The following is a 23,865-nucleotide window of genomic DNA, read 5'->3' as shown; positions in this document are numbered from 1 at the left end:
TAACATATTACTGTAACACAGTGATATATTACTTTTCACAGTAACAAAGTAATATAACGCAGTACTAACACATTTTTCTGTAATATTATTACATTTACTGTGTCAGTTAATGTGTTACCAAGGACACCTGCCTCACTTTAGAAGTGGTGGAGCCAAACTTTGTCTGAAAATACAGCAAAATCCAGCTTGTGTCAAGAAATGTAACAGCCTCTTTACTAATGCTTAAAACTATAAACCAGCAGAAAAATGACAAACCACTCAGTCCAGAACCAGGCATGATGGCAGCTCACTACAATATTTTGACCTACATTACAAGAGTAGAGAACAGCACGATCTGCTCTGCCTACAGTGCAAAATTTAGATAAATATATCAATTCAGTGCCTTTTTATTGGACATCAACGTTATGTTTCTGTAGTTGTTCTGATCAGAGTAACTCAGACAGTGATATAGTAAAGTAACTCATTATTTTCAAATGACAGTAATTAATCATATATAATGTATTACATTTTGAAAGTAATTTGCCCAACACTGACTGTTACACAACCTGTCTGCTGTAAATATCCACTTCACATGATTCTACTCTATAACATTATGGATGACTGCAGCAGACATTTCAGTTGCACTCAGTTTTTTTTTCTAAACTGGAAGATAATATAATATTTTTAAATTTAAAGTGGGAATCTGTTTGGTTGCCCTGTGTAAACGATGTTATTAGAAATGGTATATAAGGACAAAACTACAAAAAGTAATTTGTAATTAACTTAAATTGCTTTTACACAATGTGGACACAGGTTTTGCTACGATGTGTGCAGCCATTCTGTTTTTCAATGCACATTGTGTGTTTTTTCCTTTGTATATCATAATCATGGACATAACCAATAGGAATAATGGCAAATGCTACGAAAAGGATTGTATAAACAGAATTTTACCTAAAGGTCCAGTGTGTAAAATTTAGGGACATTTATTGGCAGAATATGGCAGAAATGGAATAAAATATTCAGAAGTACGTTTTCCTTAGTGTATAATCACCTGAAAATAAGAACTGTTGTGTTTTTGTTACCTCAGAATGAGCCCTTTATATCTACAGAGGGAGCAGATCCTCTTCCGTGGAGTCCGCCATATTGCTCTGCCATGTTTCTACAGTAGCCCAGAACAGAAAAACCAAACACTGGCTCTAGACACAGCCTTTAGCATTTTTCATGAGTTTCAAGGCCACTGTAGGTTCTCCTATATACTTGGAAGGGGAGGGTGAGATGAGGTGTTTGCAATCTGCAAGCTCACTGCTAGATGTCACTAAATCCTGCACACTGATCCTTTAATGTCTGGTGATATTCTATATTTTTTTCTGATTGTCGCAAAATTTCATGTTGCAGACCCAAACCAACAATGAACATGTCTAACTGACAAGTATCATGCATCAAAGCCTGATGTCTGTGTGCCATAGAGCTTCACTGTTGTCTAAAAACTATTAAAACACATCAGTGACTGATGTGTTCTTACATTACCATGAACACATGCGCTGGACTTAAGGGATAGTTCACCCAAAAATGAAAATTCAGAGGAAAAACAGTTTCACAGGAAAACAGTGTTGCAGAATCTCCCAAACTATGTAAAAACAAACCAACAGTATAAAAACATAAAAAGTCTCCATACTGCTCATCTGGTGTAATCTGTGTAGACTCCTAAAGCCCAAACATGCCAAGTTGACTAAAGAAATGTTATTTACAGCATGTTTTTTAGCTTTAATCTACACTATAGATCCTTAGCTTGAAGCCACGTTCACGTGCACATGCACACTGGCTGTGTGTGTTGTGACAGTGTACAAACAGCATGTCAGGACTTTAAGAGACTTGGATTACACCAGACAAGCAGTATGGAGGCATTTTATGTGTTTTTTTTCCCCAGTTGTTTTTTACGTTTGAAAACTGGTCACCATTCACTCCCACTGTTTGGGAGATTCTGCAACACTGTTTTCTTGTGAAACTCCAGCAGTGTTTTGTGGACTAACAAAATAAACCCAACCCTCAATTGACATGAGGGTGAGTAGACAATGACTGATTTTCATTTATGGGTGAACTATCCCTTTAATTTAGACTCAATCCCACATACACCATCCTGCTGCCCCAAATTCTCTCAACAGCACTTAATCAACTGCTGAAAATAGTCCCAAACACATGCACTAATTCCTTCTCTTTAAGTTAAGTTTACCAAAAACTACAATGTTGAGCTGTTTTAGAAGATGTTTTTAAAAACTATATATTCATGAGATGTTTTAAAATTTCCATCTTCAGTAGGAACCGAAGTGTTTGGGGCTGAGGCACAGACCGAACAGGGAAGTTATGAGTATTGAGAGATGGACAAATACATGGTTAGTTTTGGTCTTTCCATGAGTATTGTTGAAAATACAAAAAACATATAGAATAACATCAGATATTTGAGTTAGGTTTTTACTGTCCAATTACCCAAATCCCTGACCAAGTCTCAGTCCACATTCAGTGTCTGACAAACCTTCACGACAGGTTAGGCTCTTCAACCAGCAACAGTTAAACTGCCGCTCTAATACCAGCATCCACTGTGGGTTCTCCTCTCAACTCTGATAACTAAAGCTGGACTCACCCTTTAAAAATCTCAACACCCCCCTCCCCCCTTCAGCCACACGTAAATTTTAATATATCCCATTTCCTCTACCCCACGCTCAGATCACACATACACACACACACAGAGCTAAAAGGCCTGTCAATGCATGGATCTTCCATTCTTAACTGAGTGCCTCTCCCCAGTTAAACGCTGTACATCAGTCCACAGAGCCACAGATACACAGAACCAACGCCGTCAGTCCGAGCATGTTCACTCCCAGCTTCTGTCCCGCCCCCTCTCATCCAGCCCTCTGTCTCAGTATCTATAGTCTCTCATAACGCTGCTGTGTACTATGCCAAGCCCATCTCCTCCAACACACTCCGGGGTGACTCATCCTCCTGTAAAGACACACACAACATTATAATTGGACCAGTCAGTTATACTTAAAGACACCTTTAAAAAAAAAACAATTACACACATACATTTCAGAGGTTAGTCACTACAGTCAGACATTTTTCAATCAACACATACAGAAATGTGTAAAGATATTAACAGTGTATGTACAATTGTATGTAATCTTGTGTATGGCAGGCCATAGACCATGCTGCCTTGGAAGAGCAAATGAAAGTCACCGGTATAATGTAGGGATGTGTCACTGTCAGAGAGCAGCTCCTCTCACCCAGCGTATATGCCCAGATGGCTTACCTAAACCCGGACGTTGTTATCAAAGTTCAAGAGATGACAGTTTGTAAAATCAGTGCAGTTTGGCAGTGTTTTAATCTAGAAGATGAAAATAAGGTTGAATGTCGGCTGTGTCAGAATAAACTGGTTTACTCGACTGGGGCAACATGTGACCACATTCAGCACAGACATGGCTGCTGCTGCTAGCGCTGCTAATGTTAGTCACACTGTGTGGCAGCCAATGTCAGCTCTGCGTTAACAATGTTGTTTACCTGCAGACACTGTTATCCTGTTAATGTGCAATGTTGGTGTTGCACGTCCCAAAGTAGTACACATTTTAGCTGCATTTAAAATAAAATTTGGCGATTGTAGACTGAGTAACCGCTTCAAATGGCTCTTAATACACACTGTATTTTTTCAGACAAGGTTTAACATGATCAATTACTAAATTGTGCTCAATTTGAACTGCTTTACAAGTGTTTTAATTGATTTAATTAATTTAATCAACAGAGAAATTAGCCACCAGGAACATCCCTAGTAATCAGAAATTAGTTTAAATTCAGATTTGAAATATTGTTCTTCAAGTTTCAATTAGGCCTGATCATGCCCAGACATTTATTAGAAAAGTTCCACTGTCATATCTGCGACTTAATCATAAAACAATCCATGTCAGTTGTCCCATACAAACTGCTGCAACAAAGCCTGTGCTCTACTTAATATGCTTCTTCAAGTGTAAACCAACTCAACAACAAATTAAGCTGTTATTTTACTCCAGACTCCTCTGGCAAAAGGCGTAATTTTACCTGACAGGACACGTGAGTTGCTCCGCAGCATCAAAACTTACGTTATTAAAACACCAAAGTCACACAGTAACACAAGCAAACTGACCCAATGAGGAAGCAGTAGGGCAGCAACTCCTGTGTCCTGTGAGATAAAATGTCATTGAGTGTTTGAGGAGAAAATAGATGGCAGCTTCAGTCCCTGTCGCAAAGCGCAGTCTGACAGAACAGTAAAGTGGTGACAAAATTTGTCTCATATCCTTCTGGATACTTAATGAGGCTCTCAACCTTGATATCATGTCTGCATTTTTAATATTTTTCAGTACATTTAAATTTGTTGCAATAACTTAGGTAAAACTGACATCTGACAAAATGTTTTAAACACTTTTGCTGTCTGGTCTTCCCCCTGTGTCTCACTGAGGAGGCTGCATCTGAAATAAAGACCGTCCCTGATAATATGAGTAGAAAGCCTGTGCGACTGCAGGCACAGTGTACTTCTGCTGTGTGGTTACATGTGTATTCATTTCAACAAAATGAGTTGGTTGGAATCACTCAAATTTGTTTTTTGAGAAGTGACAGCCTGAAGAGAAGCAGAGTGCAGGTACTTCTGCCACAGCAGGCTGAAGTTAGTCTGAGAATCACAAGCTGGATGCAGGTTTTACCCAACAGTCTGCATGAAGCCTCCACCTTCTAGCCTTCACTGTGCCACCCTGTTCCAGCTGGGTGTGCTCTCATATGCAGTTCCGCCAGGGATAAACGCAAATTCAACCAAGCTCTGTAAATTCTGTATGACCTTGCAATTTTGCCCAAACTCTGCAACTTTTCCGCAAATTTGACCAATCGCTGTTCCTTCCCACACCTACTACCAATCACAGCCAAATATCTTACATGTACAGCTCAATACAACAACTCAAAGTTTAATCATTTACAATTATTCTGTATTTATAGATTTTTTTATTTTCTCACTGGTACTAAAAAGAACACAAGGTTTGTCATTGTCATTGACATTTATCACTGCTCTGTGTCTTTCTGTATTTTGTAATTTTGTGTGTGCTGTTTTGACTGAGTTTGAGTTCCAAAAAAGATTTTGCTTCTTTGTGCACTTCTTCATCTATAAATAAGGCAGATTCTGTTAGAATTTTTGTAATCCTGAGGCTTTTTGGCAAGGTTGCTCAGAACAGAATATGTTTTTATTCTCCCTGGAACAGGTTGCTTTTGATTTTTAATGAATTATCGAATTCTAGGAAAAAAAGCAACTTCTTTCCTGCAATTTCATTGCAAAAATGTCTTAAAAACATCTCAATTTTTTAAAAAAGCTGCTGTTAAATCAGGCCTTTTAGGCCACAACAATCCTGCTCAATCTAGGAGGGACTGCATATGTGGACTTAGAAATGGGACAGAAAGTCTAAACATCATTGTTGGAGGTGGTGGTGAAGCCCAGATTACCTCCTGCAGTAGGTCAGCTTGTTCAATGGCTTTGAGGACGCTCTTCTTAGACGTGTCTTGGATTTCTCCTCCCATCAGAAACTCATCTAGAATGAAGTAGGCCTTCTCGAAGTTAAAGATGATGTCCAGCTCACACACCTGCACAAACACCAGGGAAAATCTTCACATGTTCCTTACTGACCTTTGGAACCTTGTTGTGTGAAATAAACTACAGAGGGAGACAGCAAACAGATAGAGTCACAGATCTGTGACTTACGCTGCCAAAGTATTTATCCAGCAGCTCTACAAAGCGGTGGATGACTTCCAGTGTGATCAGCTCATTGTCCTGCTCTTCAATTGCACAACAGAAATACAGGCTGGCATACCTGCATGAATACAAACACACAGAAATAACATATCAGTGTATGCAGTAAGCAGTGTGTGGCATAATACACTGTTCTTTGTGGCAGAGTTAAAAACACACATTTCGTAGCTATATGAAGTAAAAATCACAGTCTGTGTGTTCAAAGTGTTAATCTGAAGTTCCTTCATTTGCCACTAGATGTAACAAATACCAGATTATGGATGATCCAGATTGCATCATTAAGCTCAGAGCCTGTCTTTATTGACACACTGTCTGAGGGCTGAGCAACAAAGGAAGCTCAACACAGTCACACTTTCTTTTCATGAGCTGGCTTTACAAAACTTAAAACCCAGAGAGAGGGAACAGGTATCACAATGGTGGTTAGTAATTTGCTTCACATGCAAGCTGCCCACTTAAGTAAAGATAACCATAAAAATTAAGAAAAGATCATAAACAAATACGTATTACAGCAAAAAGCAACACTGTGGCTGCAAATAAGAAAAGAGGCATGCTGGCAGAAAATTAGTAATTGACTTAAAAGTGCTTTTAATGGCTTACGTTTATTTCTAACATGACGACTGTACATTAAGGAATGACACTTTATAGAACAGATTTTAACATTACACTGTCAGTCACACTGTCTCATTATAAAGGAGACATGGAAGTCAAGAGTTTTTGGACAAATCAAAGTACAATGAAAGTTACTCTTTGCCGGGGTATTTAGAAATCTCAAAGGTATGGTTTGCACACTGTCTTTGGTATTGATGGAAAATAAAAATATAAAATGAAATGAATTTATTACAATAGGGAACTTGGTCAACAGAGGAATTACCTGTAGGTAGAAAACAAATAAATGCCCAGTCATTTCTGCTCTATAACCTGGATCTCCAAGCTAATAATTAAATGACTAAATAGGGAATCTTTAGGATATTGCCACATATAACTTTATTTTGAGATTATGTCGTCCAACTGTAAAAAGCAGTAAAAGCAGTATAAGTATAAGCCACATGATACATCTGTACATCATCTCTGTTCAGCCAAATCATGTGTTGGTATCCATGGTAACAAGTGTCATTGGGTCCTTCAGCAAGAATCTATGGAATAAGGCTGCTTACTTCCTATATACTCATTTTTCTATGGGCAATAAGTATTTAAACCCAGCAAGACTTGTCTAAAAAGGCTAACTGCATATAAGACACAAAGCATTGTACGCTGGACAGTGTCATATATGGTACAATGACTTCTATCATCAGCTTTTTTAATGATTTGTTTTTTTCCACACAGATATCGTCCTATACCGTTAGACCCTGGTGAAATGTCAGGAAGGTATGAAGGTATAAAAAATAGATACTGCCCAAGTCTAATCAGCATCAATGTTGTCCGATAGGTGCCAATATGAAAACAAAATTCAGTTGTTTTTACGCTTTATAATGAGCATTTATATACATGTACATTTGATCCTTTTTACTCTATTTGTTTTTATTCATAGTTATTTATTTATTTAAAAATACTGATGAAGTTTTACTGTTTCAGCGGCCTGATATCATTTTGGTCAATATCCAAAACATATCTTTGTCATGACTGTTAACCACTTTTGAGGGATCTTTATTAAAGCTGCAACAATTAATCAATTATTAAATTACTATTTTGATAATGGATTAATCTGTTTGAATAATTTCTTAAGACAAACTGATTTCAGCTTCTTAAATGTTTTTGGTTTCTTTACTCCTCTCCGACAGTAAACTGAATATCTTTGGGTTGTGAGTAAAACAAGACATTTGAGGATGTCATCATAGACTTTGAGACACACTGATTGATGTTTTTCACCATTTTCTGACATTTTAAAACAACTGTTAACAGATTAATCAATTAAATAATGAACTGATTAATTGATTGTGAAACTATCGTTAGTTGCTGCCCTGCATTTTATATTCTGTATCAGAAATATCAGTCAGTATATAAATACTGGAATTTGATTTTACTGCTTAATATCAGCATCGGCTCCAAAATCCAGCATTAGTTGGACCCTTCTTCCATCTGAGAAGCTGAAACTATCAACTTCAAAAATACCTTACACAACTAATTATCAAAGTAGCTGCTGATCGATTTTATGTTGATTGATTAATGGACTAATCATTTCAGCTATGCTCTCAACCCACATCTTATAATCTTATAAGAACGAAGATTTATACCCACTATAACAGTTGAACTCAGGGTCCACATTTGCAATTTTTAATTAAAAATAAACACACAAAATGCCAGGCTTAAGGGTTAACAGGAGGTCTGTGATGAAGTAGAGAGCCTCTATTAAAGTGCAGTGTTCCCTCAGTCCATCTCCACTGCAGGAAATCCCTCTGTGTTCCACTCATCACCCACCCACCTGCCCACATACAGGCACAGGCTGCTCATAGGTTCTCCTTTGTTTTGTTTGTCCACCCCTGCATTCTGCTCACAGTAATGAGCCCTGACACACACTCATCTGTGTGTGTGTGTGTGTGTGTGTGTGTGTGTGTGTGTGTGTGTGTGTGCGCAGTTAGATCAATGAGAGTGGAATGCTGGGTCTCACCCTTCCCACCCACCTAAAATCTAATGCTGCTCAGCCCACATACAAACAGACATGAACTTTCATTGGTCTGTGGGAGGTGAACTAAAGTAAAGAGTGGAGACACTAAAACCAGAAATTCTGCTGCTTTACTGAAGATAAATGTAACACTTTTTTTTATAGTTACCTGGAAATTAAATCATCACTGATACAAGTCAAACAAAGAAGCACACATTTAAAATAAAATAGGCCTAAATAAAATAACATTAAAATTTAGTTTAACGTCAAACTTAAAGTACAGGTATGTATTTGACTTGAGTAGGGATTTCTTGCTTTTGAAATGAAAACTAGTTGCCCATCCTAGCAGTTAAAAAAAAGTTTGTTTTTTTTAAGGCTGCTGCCTACACGTTGGTGATTCCAGTCATCAGTCGAGTCCCCTTAAGTGAAACCTCCTTTTGTCAGTTGAATCACTGTAGACAGGGAAAAACAGGATAACAGCATGCCAGGCTAGTCTTGTTTCAAAATCGTGATGCAGGGCAGCATGACTCATTTCTGTTCTGGTGCTCTCAGCTCTGGCAGTGTCCACTGGTGAGGTCAGCTAAACTGCTTTTGAACCAGACACTTGCATCGCTTCCTCTGCTCCCACCCAGTGTGACCAACACTCGAGCTGACAGAGCTGCCAGGACCCATACAGGAGGATGGGGTGAAATATGGACTACGCACGTTATGTACGCATGTTTCATCATCTACAAATATAAGCAAGACATATAAATGTGTATGACAATCACAAATGCACTGGACAATCCACAATCTGAGCAAATGTAAAAAAAAATTAACATGGGTTAATGAGAAGCTTCCTGTTCTTATGAATGTCTAAAAATATTTGTGAAGGGTTTTTGCATTTATTTATAGTAGGGACGCACTGATTCAATACTCAGACTCAGTACTGGTCTGATACTGGCCAAAGTTTGGGAAGCTCAGTAACAGATAAGGGGCGCATGAAGAGATGCATTGACTGCAATTTTCTTGGCCGGTTCTGATTCCTGATTATTTAAGCATCTAACATGCCAATTCTGATTTTCAGTCTTTCTAAGAACTATAAATGACAGAATATACAAACATTTTTATAACTTTTCTTGAAAGTAAAATTAAATTGGATGTTCATAATCAAAAACTGATTATTAATGGAGTTGTCCTAACGACTTGTATGAAAAAAATCATGAAAAGATGAACATGAAATTACAAAGGATCTTTATAATTGGTCAACATCCCTACTGACCTTTAATGTGGGAATTGACACTGTAAAGATGTAAGTTTTACCTAAGTTATTGCATTTATTTATGTCAAATCATTTACGTTTCAACCAGTCAATTTCATGAATGGGACAGACAAATTTCCAGATTTATTTGGAGTGGAAGGAAACTGAGGATAAAATATAGAACACTAATAATTAGTAAGAAGGGAGGCGGTATGTCTCTCCCTAACCTAAGAGATTAATACCAGTCTGCCCAATTAAAAATAAAAGCTGGTGTGACAGTGAGGCTGAATGGAAGGAGATGGAAAGTGAATGCAAGTCTCAATACAAGCAATGATTGGGGATCTCATATTAAAGTTATATTACAACACCATCTGAACTCCATCATATCATTTCCCCTGCATACTTGGCTTGATGTTATACAGCAATTAAAATTTTTGGACCCTGATAAAAAAAAAACCTCAGATGTAGAGATGTGCGCAATTAGTTGACTATACAATTAAATGTTGTGCACCAGATATACTAGTTGTTTAAACTATCAATATTTCACTCATGCACAATGCCAGTTATCTGCTGCCTCCAAGGTGTTATACAGACACTTGCCACTAGTTGGGGCTGCCCATCAGATGGCAGCCCCTCTCGCTGTACATCCTAAGCGCATGGCCCAGGCAACCCCAGATGTTTATATCAGCAAAGTCGGACAGATGACAGCTCATAAAACCAGTGTGATTTGGCAGTGTTTTAATCTAGAAAATGGAAATAATGTTGAATGTAGACTGTGACAGAATAAACTGGTATATATTCACTCGACTGGAGCAACATGTGACCACATTCAGAACAGACACGGACATTAACCTGCAAGCAAAGCAGCTGCTGCTAACATTAGGCACACTGTGTGGCAGGCTGGCAGTTAATATCGGCTCTGGGTCTTTCACCTGTAGATACCGTGATCCTCTTCAGTCTGAAAAGCTGAAGCATTTAGTGAGTTGTTGTCATGTTTGCAGGTTAAAGTGTAATGTTTGTATTGCACAGCACAAAGTAGCATGCATTTCAGCTGCATTTAAAATATTATTTGGTAATTGTAGACTGTGATTAATGGCTTCAAATGGTTCTTAATGCACTATTTTAATGTTATAAATAAATAAATTCTGCTTAATTGTAATTGCTTTCTGAGTATTTTCTTAGTGTTGACTGGACTAAATTAAATTTTGCGTTTAATCGACACAGAAATGAGTCAGCAGGAATATCCCTACTCAGATGTAGGGATGTGCGCGATTAGTCGACTACATGATTAAACGTCCACACCCATGCTAGTCGGCACCAGAAATACTAGTCGTTTAAAAAAATATATTTATCAATATTTCATTCATGCACGATGGCAGTTATCTGTTGCCTCTAAGATTTTATGCAGGCGCACGCTACTAGTCGGGGCTGCGGCTCTGTCAGACGGCAGCTCCTCTCGCCCAGTGCGTATGCCCTGATCGCCCTGGCAACCCCGGATGTTTATATCAGCAAAGTCGGACAGATGAATGTAGACTGTGACAAAATAAGCTGATATATATTCACTCGACTGAACAAACATGTGATCACAGTAAGCACATACAGACATAAACCTGCAGGCGGAGCTGCTGCTGCTGCTGCTGCTGCTGCTGCTGCTGCTGCTGCTACTAGCACTGCTAATGTTAGCAACAGTGTGTGTCAGGCTGGCAGCTAACGTTAGCTCTAGGTGCTTTACCCGCAGACACTGTGACCCTCTTCGGTCTGGAAAGGTGAAGCATTTATTGAGTTGAGTTGTAGACTAAATTAAATTTTGCATTTAATCGACAGGGAAATTAGATACGAATATTTTGGGAAAGCATTTGGAAAATCATGTAGCATATTCTTGGTCAACAGATCCCAACGACATGTACGTCACTTTATCTGGGTGATCTACCAGAAGGAATAACAGGAAATGACAAATACCTCCTGAAAATATTAACTGTGGCAACAAAAAAAAAGCGATCACTCATAAATGGCTACAAACCAACCCACCTACAACACAGTAGATCATTGGACTAAAATTATTAAAGAGATTCATGAGATGGACTTTCCTTCTAAGACTGAAAAAAAAAACACATACATCACAACATGAACAAAATGGATAAGATACTTGTGGGAATAAGATATTTGGTTGGTGACTACCAATCTTGTGGGGTTATACAAATGAAATGACTGAATAAAGATGCATGTACATATTCTACAATACATGCCTGTTAGATTGAATTTTATGGATAATATAGTGCCTGACAACTTTTGTTGTTGTACTGTATATTTGTTTTGTTTGTTTTTGTTCTTTCTTCATAAACAATGATTAATAAAATCTAAGTGTCAAAAAAACCCCACTGATTATTAAATAACTTTAACATTTTCTCCAAAAGTGCTCCAGATTACACCCAGGCCTTATTGTATTATTATCTCAAGATTAAGTACCAGAGGGGAGATCTCATACGATCTTGTGTGGAAGCAGATGTAAACAAACCGGGGACAGATGTGGTGTAACAGTTTCCTGCATCAAAGCTTTGCGGTGAGAAAACAGAAGCAGAAGTTAAACAAGTCTGCATGAGAAAATGTTTGAGACACATCAACACAGGTTGTTTATTCTTCCAGCCACAACAGGAGGTGAGATTTGAATTGTCAGTCTATGAACAACAGTCTGCTGCTGGCTAACATTATCCTGAAGAACTAGAAAGTTTACTGTTGTTGGCCAATACTGTCAGCTGCTCCATCTCCTTGGAGACCGTCTGTCTCCTCTTATTTATCCTGTTCTTGGAATCTATCATGAATACCAACTACACAAATGTATGTGTGTAAGTGCCCGTGCTATTGTGGCTGTGGTGTTACTGACTGTCACGGCACGCATGATGTGGCCGTCATGTGAACCGTGTGTGAATTTGACCGGTACAGAATCGGATATGTGATGCACACCGGCTGGTCAAGCTGAAAACCAGCCAGTACCGGTCTCTGGCTGGTCCATCGTTGCATTCCTAGATGTATGTCATTGGTATTGGCCAATAAATCTTTTAGAATTAAATATCATATCAGTTTCACTGATCCAGATCGCTTGTTACACCCCTACTGCTGACCCAGTCTTCATCTGAGGTGTCCAATCAGAAGTTAGCCAATCAGAATGCAATCATCAATGTTTTGTGTGACAATGGCATTAAGAGTAAAACATGCAGTTGTGTAGAAAACTACACTGTCAGACAGTTACCAGTGGACAATATCAATAATAAATCAATCAATAAATCTATTAACAATCTAATTAAATGCCATTGGCTAGAACATGTTGCTATGGTTACCACAGCTATTGTGGCATTTGAACAGACCTTTACACAGAACCGGGGTGCACCTAATGATTACTAGCGACTAATCTATTGATTCATTTATTGATTAATCTAATGATTGTTTTGTTATTATTCAATTATATAACAATTAATTTACCTAAAATAACTAAATAACTAATAATAAATAATCCCGGAAAACAGACATATAAAGCACATAAAAGTAAACAGACAGAAAGTAAACAGGACGATGCTGCTGCTGCAGCTGCAGGAGTAGGAAGACAGGTCGCTTGGTGCTTCACTTCCAGCACTCATGTGGAGCAGTTTGTCCCACTGTGACAAGTCATGTCCTGTTTGTGGAGCTAAAGAGAGCCAAACAGTTGCATCTCTGTCTAAAATACTCTCACATTTTAGATGATCACGGCGAGTCTTGCTCTCTGCACCTTGTTCTCCATGAATCTATCTAAATATACATATTTTCATAATTGATGATGTCAATTACATCAACAAATCGCCCCAACCCTACATAGAACCAGCAGGACTGTTTCCTGTTTTGATTTTAGGTTGTGACAAGTGTCAGCTGAACGGACATCAGGATATTTTATATCTCGAAAAACAAGCGCTAACATAAAATGACTCCAGGCTGCAATCTGAGTGGTCATTTAAGAGTTCAGAAAAGTTCAGATCTTCTAGCTTTTTTGCAGTTAACAACACACACATACATGTGTCACTAGCAGAGCTGAAAGAAAACTGACTAAGCAGTCAACATAGAATGAACCGCAAGCTATTTTGATTAGGGGTGAGAGAAATATTTGATTCTTAGATGCATCACGATGCAAATGTGGGAGATTCTGAATCAATTCAGAAAAGTCGAAAATCGATTTTCTAAATGTTAAAGGGACAGTTCACCCAAAAATCTAAATTCAGTCATTATCTACTCACCTTCATACCAGTTGAAGGTCAGGTTTAGTTTTTTTAGTCCACAAAACACTGCTGGTGTTTTACAAGAACACAGTGTTGCAGAATCTCCCAAATAACTGAAGTGAATGATGACCAGTTTTCAATTGTAAAAAACAACAGAATAAAAAGATAAAATACCTCCATACTACTTGTCTGGTGTAATCCATGTCTCCTAAAGTCCCAACATGCTGTCATTTGCACCATGTTTTTAGCCTAAATCTTCATTGTAGATCCTTAAGCTTGGACTGACAATCACATACGCATGTACACTGTCTGAACTGGGCATGTGTGTGGTGTGATGGTGTGCGCATGCGAGTGAACAACATGTCAGGGTTTTTGCCGACTTGGATTACACAAGCAGTATGGAGGCATTTTAGTGATTCTTTTTTTTTTGTTTGTTTTTCATTTGCAAACTGGTCACCATTCACTTCCATTTTTTGGGAAATTCCACTCCAGCAGTGTTTTGTGGACTAAAAAACTAAACCCGACCTTCAGTTGTCATGAGGATGAGTAGATAATGACAGAATTTTCATTTTTGGGTAAACTATCCCTTTAATTAACAAGATGTTGTCGGAGCGAAAAAAGGTGGAACTCAGCTGCGAGGGCAGTGCAGCACCCAGACAGTCTATAGCGCTCACACAGTCGAGTTATTAGCAGTTAACAGGGAAAGGTGTACTTCATTTTGTCAAAAGGCAGCAGTAGCAAACATGTTTCGATTTAGTGTCTACATAGTTGCATTTGTCAGATGAACATGAACTTCATTGGGAATATTTTTTACGCCATCACACAGAGACATTAAGATGAACGGAGTGGAGCAACGATCAGCTGTTACAAACAAGAGCAGCTGAGTGACACACAACACAGCATTAGTTCAACCAACTCTGTGCTGAAGAAACTAACTCTACCCAGACTTTTCACCTTAAAAAATCTGTACTTGCTCTGCATCTTACAAAGTGATGTTTCCTAACAGCTAACAGTGCAGCAGAGAGGCTACTCTCGCTGCTGGAGGCATAACATTAATAACATCACACACAGCAGAGTACTCCACTCCCCCCTCACTTGTCATACAGGCAGGAGACAGTATGATGCTTTCAAATTGATTAATTCATTAATTGATGCCACTAACGTTTTAAAATAAACTTCCAATTAGGTTTCATATTAAATTTCAGGGAAACTGAAGCAACAGGCTGAAAATTGTGTCTCCTTTTCATCCAGTCAAGAAAAGATTCTGAAACAAATCGGACAAAAAGATTCCCTGCCTTAAATGTAACATGTGCATCATGTTTACTTCTTAACTAGGCTATTTCTTGACTTTTGGTGAGGATGGCTGATTGTAGCAGCTGCAGATGGTTACAACCTGACTGATGCCCCCTGACTTTTCATTTCATGTGATGCATCAAGAATCGTTTCATCATCGAATCATAGCTCTCTAAATCAAAATCTAATCTAATCATGAGGTACCCTGAGATTCCCACCCCAAATTCTGAGCGTGTCCTAATTAATGACAGTCTGTCCAGTTAGAGAATCTGGATTTCTGATCTATTACTATCATATCTATTGACGTCATGGTGAATAAAATCATTCAGTGTATCAATATATCATCAATACATGTTTATTGTATGTTTTAATTTATTTAGAGCTATTTAAAAGAAAAGAAAGAAACTGCCTATAAGTGCACCAATAATGCATCATATCTGTGAAACTGTCATTGAACCTGTCATGTTAAATAAATACTAGAGTTGAGTACTTGAGCAGTCACAGCTCAATAACATGAATTTCAGAAGTTGGCAAAATACTGGGATGAAACTCTTGTCTGTTGTCTGGTTGATGTGCTCTCTAGAAGCTGGTATCTGTAATATTTACACTCAGTCAATGATGAAAAAAGCAAAGATGGTATAAAAAGACAACCTTAATAAAGAATCATTGACATGGACACTTCCAGCTGTCCAGCAGAAATAACTGCAGCACTGTGACAGTTTAAGATTAAACAATTTTACCTTTTGTAGACAATCTTGAGGTCTCTCCATTCTAGAAAGCTGCACATCTTTGGTTTGCGGGCAAGCACTATCTGCATCAGCTCTCTGACCATCTTCTTCTTGTCGCGCTCCGCAGTGGCTGTGTACCACTTCTGCAGCCGCAGCTTGCCCTGCCGGCTGAACAGCAGCATGAAACGCATCTGCAAACAGGACAGAGACACAAATCAGTCAAGACAAGAAGAGACGGAGCAGTCTGTCCAGAGTCTCTGATACAGCTGCATAGGATTGAGGCGGACATTAAATTTGACATGGTTTTAACTGTATAGCCTGTTCTATCATCACCCTCTCAGCTGATATATAATATAAACTGTATACTAACTATATAAACTAATAATAGCCTACTGCACAGGAGCATTTTATTCACAGGGAAAAAAAACCCTTTGGCATGCATGAATATCAAGACATACTGCACTGACTCTGGGATGATGACAGATTTAATAAAACTCATGCAGGTACTTTACCACCTACAAGTTACTTTACTTACATCTGCCTGCTAACAGTCTTGCACTCTATGGTCTTTATGACAAAGAAAGAATGTGGGGGAGGTGTGGTTTCTGTTTGTTTTACAGCACCAGGATACTTGGAAGGAGGATATATAAATATTTGTCGATGAGCTATTTTGGAATGGATCTATTTGTTTAGTGCAAAGAACTCTGTGTTGTAAATGAATGACCAAAGCAACTGTTCAACATTCTGCATTAGTCTTTTGAATTTGGACTGCATGGCTGATGTATGGGGACAGCTGAGTCATTCAGTAGAACACTGAGGCTTCACAAGTCTGTTAAAAACACTGTGTAATGGAAGGCCTTCAAAAAAAAAAGCACCAGAACCATTTTTAGTTTGGCCCTTGTTCTCTTTTCTACACTGACCTCAAGTGAGTCTGGGGAAATGCCAATCACTGAGCCAGCCTTTCTGATCATCTTAATTATCCTGTTTTTATCATCTGCAGTGATGCTGCCCCCTCAGCAGAGCACAGCATAAAAGAGGACACTGGCTCAGATTTCCTGATTGAAAAATTAGAAAAAGCTTCTTGCTGATATCAAATAGGCTTGGGTGGTATCTATTTTTTCATACCTTCCAGACATTTTACCAGGGTATATGGTATTATGATGGTATTTATGTAAAGCAGCTCAACTTGTCTCTATTCCACTGCAGACAGTACTCCTCAGCGTCATATATCCACGCTGTTCCTGCAGTTGAGAAACAATACACACACAGCCACTGTTCTTCACTAACCAACTCAAACCTACACTATACATACACTGGTAGACCAGCAACTTCTCTGCTCACCTTTTCCTTCCCTCAGCGCACATTCACCGTCACTCTCTGACACCAGAGACAGTAATTACTCCACTCGTCCTCGCTCTCACTCTCCAGAATAACACACCCACTCTGCTACTCTTATCTGACCAGTCAGCGGTCTGCAGTGCTTGTTGGCTCACCTTTATCACCACGACTAAATCCAAAATATCCCCAAACAGGGACAGAGCCATTTTTCTTTTTGTACTAGTTATTCCTGTAACTTTACCCCCCAGACCCCATGTTTCTCAGCTCAGCTGCGTTGCCTTGTCCACCAGTAGAGAGACTGACCTCTTATGACGTGTGCTGTGCACTACAACACATCACCTCAATACAGCCTCTCTGTATCAGCCTCATAGAAAGAGGAGTGTCTGTATTTTTGGCAGGATTTCTTAACACCCTGGTATACCGTAATCAGTGTTTCCTCTAGGATTTTTTTCAGCAGCGGGGGCAGGCGTTGCGTTTCTCTTCTTAGAGAAATATTTCAATAAACTCATCTGAAAAATACAGTCAGTTGTTACATGATGTGTAGATATTAACGTTAGCCTAATACTATCAATTAGTTATGTCACGTTAGCAACACTGAGTTGGCACCGGGCCAAATTAACTTAAACTACCGATAAGTTACGTAATGTTAGCTGGTCATCAACATATTGTGAACGTCTGTTTAACTTGTAAAATCTATGTCGAGTTATCTCAAGCTAATAACTTACGTCTACCTCTTCTCCGGCCGGTAATTCGCTGCTTTATTGTATATTTGTAATTCGGGAATTCGCTCCGACTCTGCCCTGTCGCCTAGGCGCTTGACGACCGCGCCCCCCAAACAACACTAGCATCATGCAAATGAGCACGCGCAAGTATATTTCCATACTGAGCAAGATAGTTATCTGCAGTTTACCTTAGTGCTCGCAAGTACCCGACAGGAGTCTGTTTTGAAGGTGGAGAGATGCGGCGGTGGTGTATTTGCGTCAACAATAAAAAAAAAAAAAAAAAAAAAAAAAGAAATTTGAAGGAGTGGCAGCTAGGATTTAGGAGTGGCGGGCCGCCAAATTTCCTAATTTAATTCACTGTTGAGGTTGATGCCATTTGTAAGACTGGATGATCACTCTATGCTGCCTAGGGCTGGATGGCGGTTGTCATTTTTTTTTCTTTTTGAGGGGGTGATTTTTGGGGTGATATCTGTTATTTTTAGACTTGCACCAATTAATCGGCAATACTCGGAATCGGGCCGGTTTTCACGTGACGGGCCCTGACTGGTGACCAGCCGGTCAGCATCACAAATCCGATTCTGTGCTGGTCATTGTCACACACATGTTCTGCACGATGGTCACGTCATGCACACAGCAGACAAATTGACCGTGATAACAGCTACACACTCAGACACATGCTTGTGTGAAGCTGGTGTCAGCGAAACATTCCAAGAACTGGATAAAAAGAAAACAGTCTACAACGAGACAGAGCAGCTGTCAATGTCGCAGAACAGCCGTAAACTCTCTAGCTCTTCATGCTAATGTTAGCCAGCAGCAGACTGCTGTTCACAGAGGGACAGTTAAAATCTCACCTCCTGTTCTGGCTGAAGAATAAACAACCTGTGTTGATGTGTCTCCTCAAGCATTTTCTCATCCAGACTGGTTTAACTTCTGTGTCTGTTTTTCTCACAGCAACGTTTTACTGCAGCAAACTGTTGCACCACGTCAGTCTCCGGTTTGTTTACATCTGCTTCTACAGGAGATCATGTGAAATCGCGTCCCGTGAAATCCCGCGAGATTCCATGATCTTGCAAGATCACGTTCACCCAATTGATAATCTTAATATAAAACCATAAAAAGGCCTGGGTGTAACCTGGAGGACTTTGGAGAAAAATATTATATAATGATTATTTAATAGTCAGTGTCTTATTATGAACATCCAATTTAATTTTTACAAGAAAAGCTGCAAAAATGTTTGTGAATGCTGTCAATTACAGTTCTTAGAAAGACTGAAAATCGGAATCAGCCAAAATCGGAATTGGTAGGTCAGACCCTTCAAAAAATCGGAAATCGGAATAGTTCAAGAAAATTGAAATCAGTGCATCTCTCATCTCTCGGTTATTTTATTTTGTTAATGTAATGGTCTGCAGAGTGACAGCAACACTCTCATCCAGCAGTACAAGACACACCCACTCAGCCAGAGCCAAGCGCTCTGATTGTGGCAGATTTAACTTCAAAATTGTGAAGAACTGTTGAAACACAAAGTTTGCAATTCAACAGAGAATAAAATGAGGCAGCTTCTCTTTTCTAGATGATGATTGTGGATTTTATTGGCTAAAATGACTCTCACAAGCAGATTTCATAAGTGTAGTTGGCTAATGTGAAGGCTAACTCCCTGAGATGCCTGAGAAGTCTCCAGCTAATGTTTTAATGTTTCCATCTGACATGTTTTAAAACTAGAACCCTGTGAAAATGTATGAATGTGTAAAGTTAGCTAGCAGCTGTGTACATGATATAATGTTAATGCTAATAGGCTGAGGTTAAATCTAGCTTACATCTCAGGAAACGTGTCAGACAGTGAAATACAGGAACTACATCTACATGGCAGATGACAGAAATACACTCATTAATGTGGGAAAAGGAAGTGCAGGGACCCAATTAAGCAGATCTTGAGATGGGTCACCCAGCCAGACCAGCCGGACCACAATCGCAGAAGAGAGCAGGGATAAGAGTTAAACTAACCCAGCTAAGACTTGAGACAGCAAGCCAGAGAGACACGCATCACCATTGACCCACTTTGATTTTGCACCAGCCCACATCCTCCTCCTCAAACCCACACAGAACAAATGCAGATGCAGTGATGTCTAACAAATTTCGCTTGAGGTAAAGTTTCCGCAGCTAGTATGTTACAACAGATGAAGACAGAGTTTAAGGGCCTGTGGCAGGGGCAGGGCCTTTCTATGTGCAGTTCTCCTTCTGTTCTCATGGGTTCTCTCTGGGTACTCCGGCCTCCACCCACAGTCCAAAGACACACAGCATTATAGGTTAATTTATAACTCTAAGTTACCCATAGGTGTGAATGTGAGTGTGAATGGCTGTTTGTTTCTATGTGTGTCCAGGGTGTACCCCGCCCTCACCCAATGTCTGCTGGGATAGGCTCCAGCCTCAACACTCCCCAACCACCACTGGATTTACACCCCTAGAACAAACGCAAACTGTTGAGACAAAGAAGGACCCCTTTGGGATGAGCAATTTGTGGGACTTATTGCACTTCTTCTGGCCTGCACATTCTATATAATAGTAACAAGATATAATTGTACCAAGCATAAAATTTACCTTGTCTCTACATGATTAAAAATTGATAAAATAATTCAGCTCCCTGTTTTTGAGGTTCTTCGCCTGTTAAGATGTCAACTCAGGTCACTCAGTACAGTACTTTGCAAGGAAACCTGAAAATAATATTTGGATGTAACCCCTTTGTAACCACCAACATTTTGATTAGCAAGTGCAATTTAATTCTCAGTAACTGTAACAGATTACAATTGCATTTAGACCTATTTTGTAATTTAATTACATGTAAGTAATTACTCCCCAACATTGCTAGGAGGTAGGCCTTATTTTTAGCCTAGCGGTTGTTTTTGACTGATGACCCCTACCAAATGGTTAAGAGGAGTGGACAATCAACAATCAATGTAGGTAATATAAAGGTTTTATATATTATATGGCACATTGCAGTGTCTGGTTTCATATTTCATAAAGTTCACAAAGCACCAGTTAATTACATGAAACTCCTGACCTGTGGTTGATTTTTAAATGTAGTTTTCATTTAATGTTACATAATAACTACAGTTATTCTAAACTGGCAGAGCGCTACAGTTGACTGGCTGGCTCTATATTGTAACTGTAAAAGATTACAATTGTATTTATTTAGTAACATATTTACATATACATAGTTCCATGTACGTAGATACTCCCCAACACTGCTTGAAGTTAAGCCTTGTTTTAGCCTTGCAGTTGCTGATGACTCGTACCCCCTTACACATTTTTCAACGTTTTGCCAAAATTTGTGAATCAATGCAACCACAAGAGGTCCTAGAGCATAAAGTCAGAAATGTGCACAAAAAAACATTAGGCTGATGGGTCCAGTACAACAGAAGATTAGCTGCAGACAAGCTCAGACACACAAGACAGATCACATGATGGCTTATGCCTGGTGGAGATAATGAATATGATTTATATAGGGAAGATAAGCAAATGACTTTACTTAAGCTATCACGCTGACATTTATTTCTCTAAAATCAGCTTGCTTCATGTTTGACTAGATGGTTCCCAAATGATTGTTAATGACTGATAAACAATTGTGGGGTTGGGTAAGGGCATGACCGTCTTTCAGCTTCTGAAGGGGGACTTAAAAAAAACTAATCTTAACTAGCTAAATCTGAAGTTATCTGCCAGCCATTATAGCCAGTGAAATTAAAGAGCACAAGGACCATTTACATAGACTATGTGTCCACATACGTGGTGTACAAATACATTTAAACAACCGTTCAAGAGTAAATTGGATGAATTATTTTACCTAGTCTAATAATTGAACAGTTACTATACATTGTAATTAACAATCATTCAGGACTGTTTAATGAAGCTGAATGTTGGGAGTCTGTCGCTGAATAACAGTCATCTAACTGTCAGCTCCACTGTTGACACTGACTACAACCTAAGGCTAAACTCATTAGCTTACCTGCGCCGATGAAGCTCGACAATTATTCAAATCTTAACTGGTCTGCTATGTTCAATTTTAACATCACTGACTGTCATTCAGATGGAGCTAACAATCCACGGGCCACACGCTGACAGAAAGCTCTGCAGTGTCACACACACACGGGACTATTTGACACATTGTGCTGTTATTTGGCCTGTTAGCTCGCAGGCTACGCTGACAGAGCCAGGTGAAGGCAGCGCAGGTGGACACTTCCTGAAATCATACACCTTGCTAGCATTAGCAACCTAGCACCTAGCTCCTGTCTTTTTTTTAACCACAGAGAGGCAGTAACTCACCATTTTGTCGGATTTTTTTTAAGCTACTGCGACGTTACAAACGAACTCTCCGTCTACACCGCCCGGTCCGGTCCAACGCAGAGGAACAAGCCACAGCTAACGCTGACAGTCCATGTCTGTGACAGATACTGTACCACTGACACTACACTGAACCTGAACCCATTCACGGCTACACTCAGCTGTTCCGCCTCTACTGCGCATGCGTGCTGAACACTCCATGGAAGCCCTGAGTTTTGCCTGTCAGGAAACAACTGAGCTCTGCGATGTTTACGGAAGCCATTTCAGTAAAAGAAAGTCCCCATGGTAAATCATAATAATGAAATACACAATTAAATAGTATGAGATAAAAAGTCTTAGTTATGAGATACTTGTTGAAAATTGCGAAATAAATAGTCATAATTTGGGATACAAGTCGAAAATATAATTAAAAAGTTACAACTTGGAGTTAAAAAATAATGATTAAAAACAATTATTAGATTAAAAAGTCGAAATTATGACTTTAAAATCAGAATTCTGGGATGAATTGTCATAACTATGAAATAAAAAGTCAATTATGACGTTTAAAAAAATCATAATTATGACATAAAATGTCATTATTATGACATAAAATGTTAAAATTATGACATAAAAGTCAAAAATATCACTTAAAAGGTCATAATTATGAGATTAAAGTTCAAAATTATTCAAAAAGTCATAATTATTAGATAAAAAATCTAAATTATGAAATAGAAGTAATAATTATGAAATAAATTGTCTCAATTATTAAAAAAAAAAGTCAATTATAAGATTAAAAAAATCCAAATTATAAGACAAAACTCATAATTATGAGATTTAAAAAGTCATGAAGACATTATAAAATGGAAAATGAAATTACTCAAATCAAGTACAAATACCTCAAATTTATACTTGGCACAGTATTGAGTGAATGTGGTTACATTCCACTGTTGGAAATTGCTGGTAAACTAAATATTTTGTCAGAAAATGGCAAGTAATGTTGATCAGTGTTTCCTAAAGTCCAAGATGACGCCCTCAAATGTCTTGCTTTGTCTACAACTCAAAGATATCCAGTTTACTGTCAGTGAGGAGTAAAGAAAATATTCACATTTAAGAAGTTGAAATCAGAGAATTTGTGCTTTTTTTTAATTAAAAAATGACTCAAAATGATTGACTGATTATCAGAATAGATGCAGATTAATTTAATAGTCAATTAATAATAGATTAATTGTTGCAGCTCTAAGTGTTTTATGTTTGTTGTTTGGTTTATTGGTTTGTCCAGTTGTTCCTTACTTTGTTGTGTGCAATTTATTTACTGATTGATTGATTTAAAGATTAAAGTGAAACATTTTTTCACTAGAGGCCATGATAATGAATTGGCAGCTGTGTGTGCATTGTATATGGTGGTATATTGTTCTTTATTTTTAAACTGTAATCCCACTGATAATCTACATTTTTACTAAATGTGTCTGCAATCTGATTAAATCTTCTTTATCTGTAACTGTAATGGAATTTAGGTACCTTTTTTGTATCAAAATTATATAATCCTATTATATAATTTTCATGGTGCAAACTTTGCAAACGACATAAAAATACCTATAAATGGCT

The 23,865-nt window shown here is 38.5% G+C and overlaps 1 protein-coding gene across 1 annotated transcript; it reads right to left on the bottom strand.

The window, feature by feature from the left end:
• Positions 1-2,269: 2,269 nt before the first annotated feature.
• Positions 2,270-22,456, bottom strand: ap1s1 (adaptor related protein complex 1 subunit sigma 1). The gene is made up of 5 exons (XM_084711865.1): positions 22,264-22,456; positions 15,902-16,080; positions 5,741-5,849; positions 5,485-5,622; positions 2,270-2,976 (listed from the first exon to the last, which is right to left on the bottom strand). Exons 1-5 carry the CDS (start codon positions 22,264-22,266, stop codon positions 2,929-2,931), a joined length of 477 nt encoding a protein of 158 aa, XP_084567991.1. The 5' UTR covers positions 22,267-22,456; the 3' UTR covers positions 2,270-2,928.
• Positions 22,457-23,865: the final 1,409 nt, after the last annotated feature.

The sequence above is a fragment of the Lutjanus erythropterus genome, chromosome 23 (genome assembly GCF_056507025.1).
Source record: "Lutjanus erythropterus isolate fLutEry1 chromosome 23, fLutEry1.hap2, whole genome shotgun sequence".
Taxonomy (NCBI): Eukaryota; Metazoa; Chordata; class Actinopteri; order Lutjaniformes; family Lutjanidae; genus Lutjanus; species Lutjanus erythropterus.
This window is presented reverse-complemented; position numbering and strand designations above follow the sequence as displayed.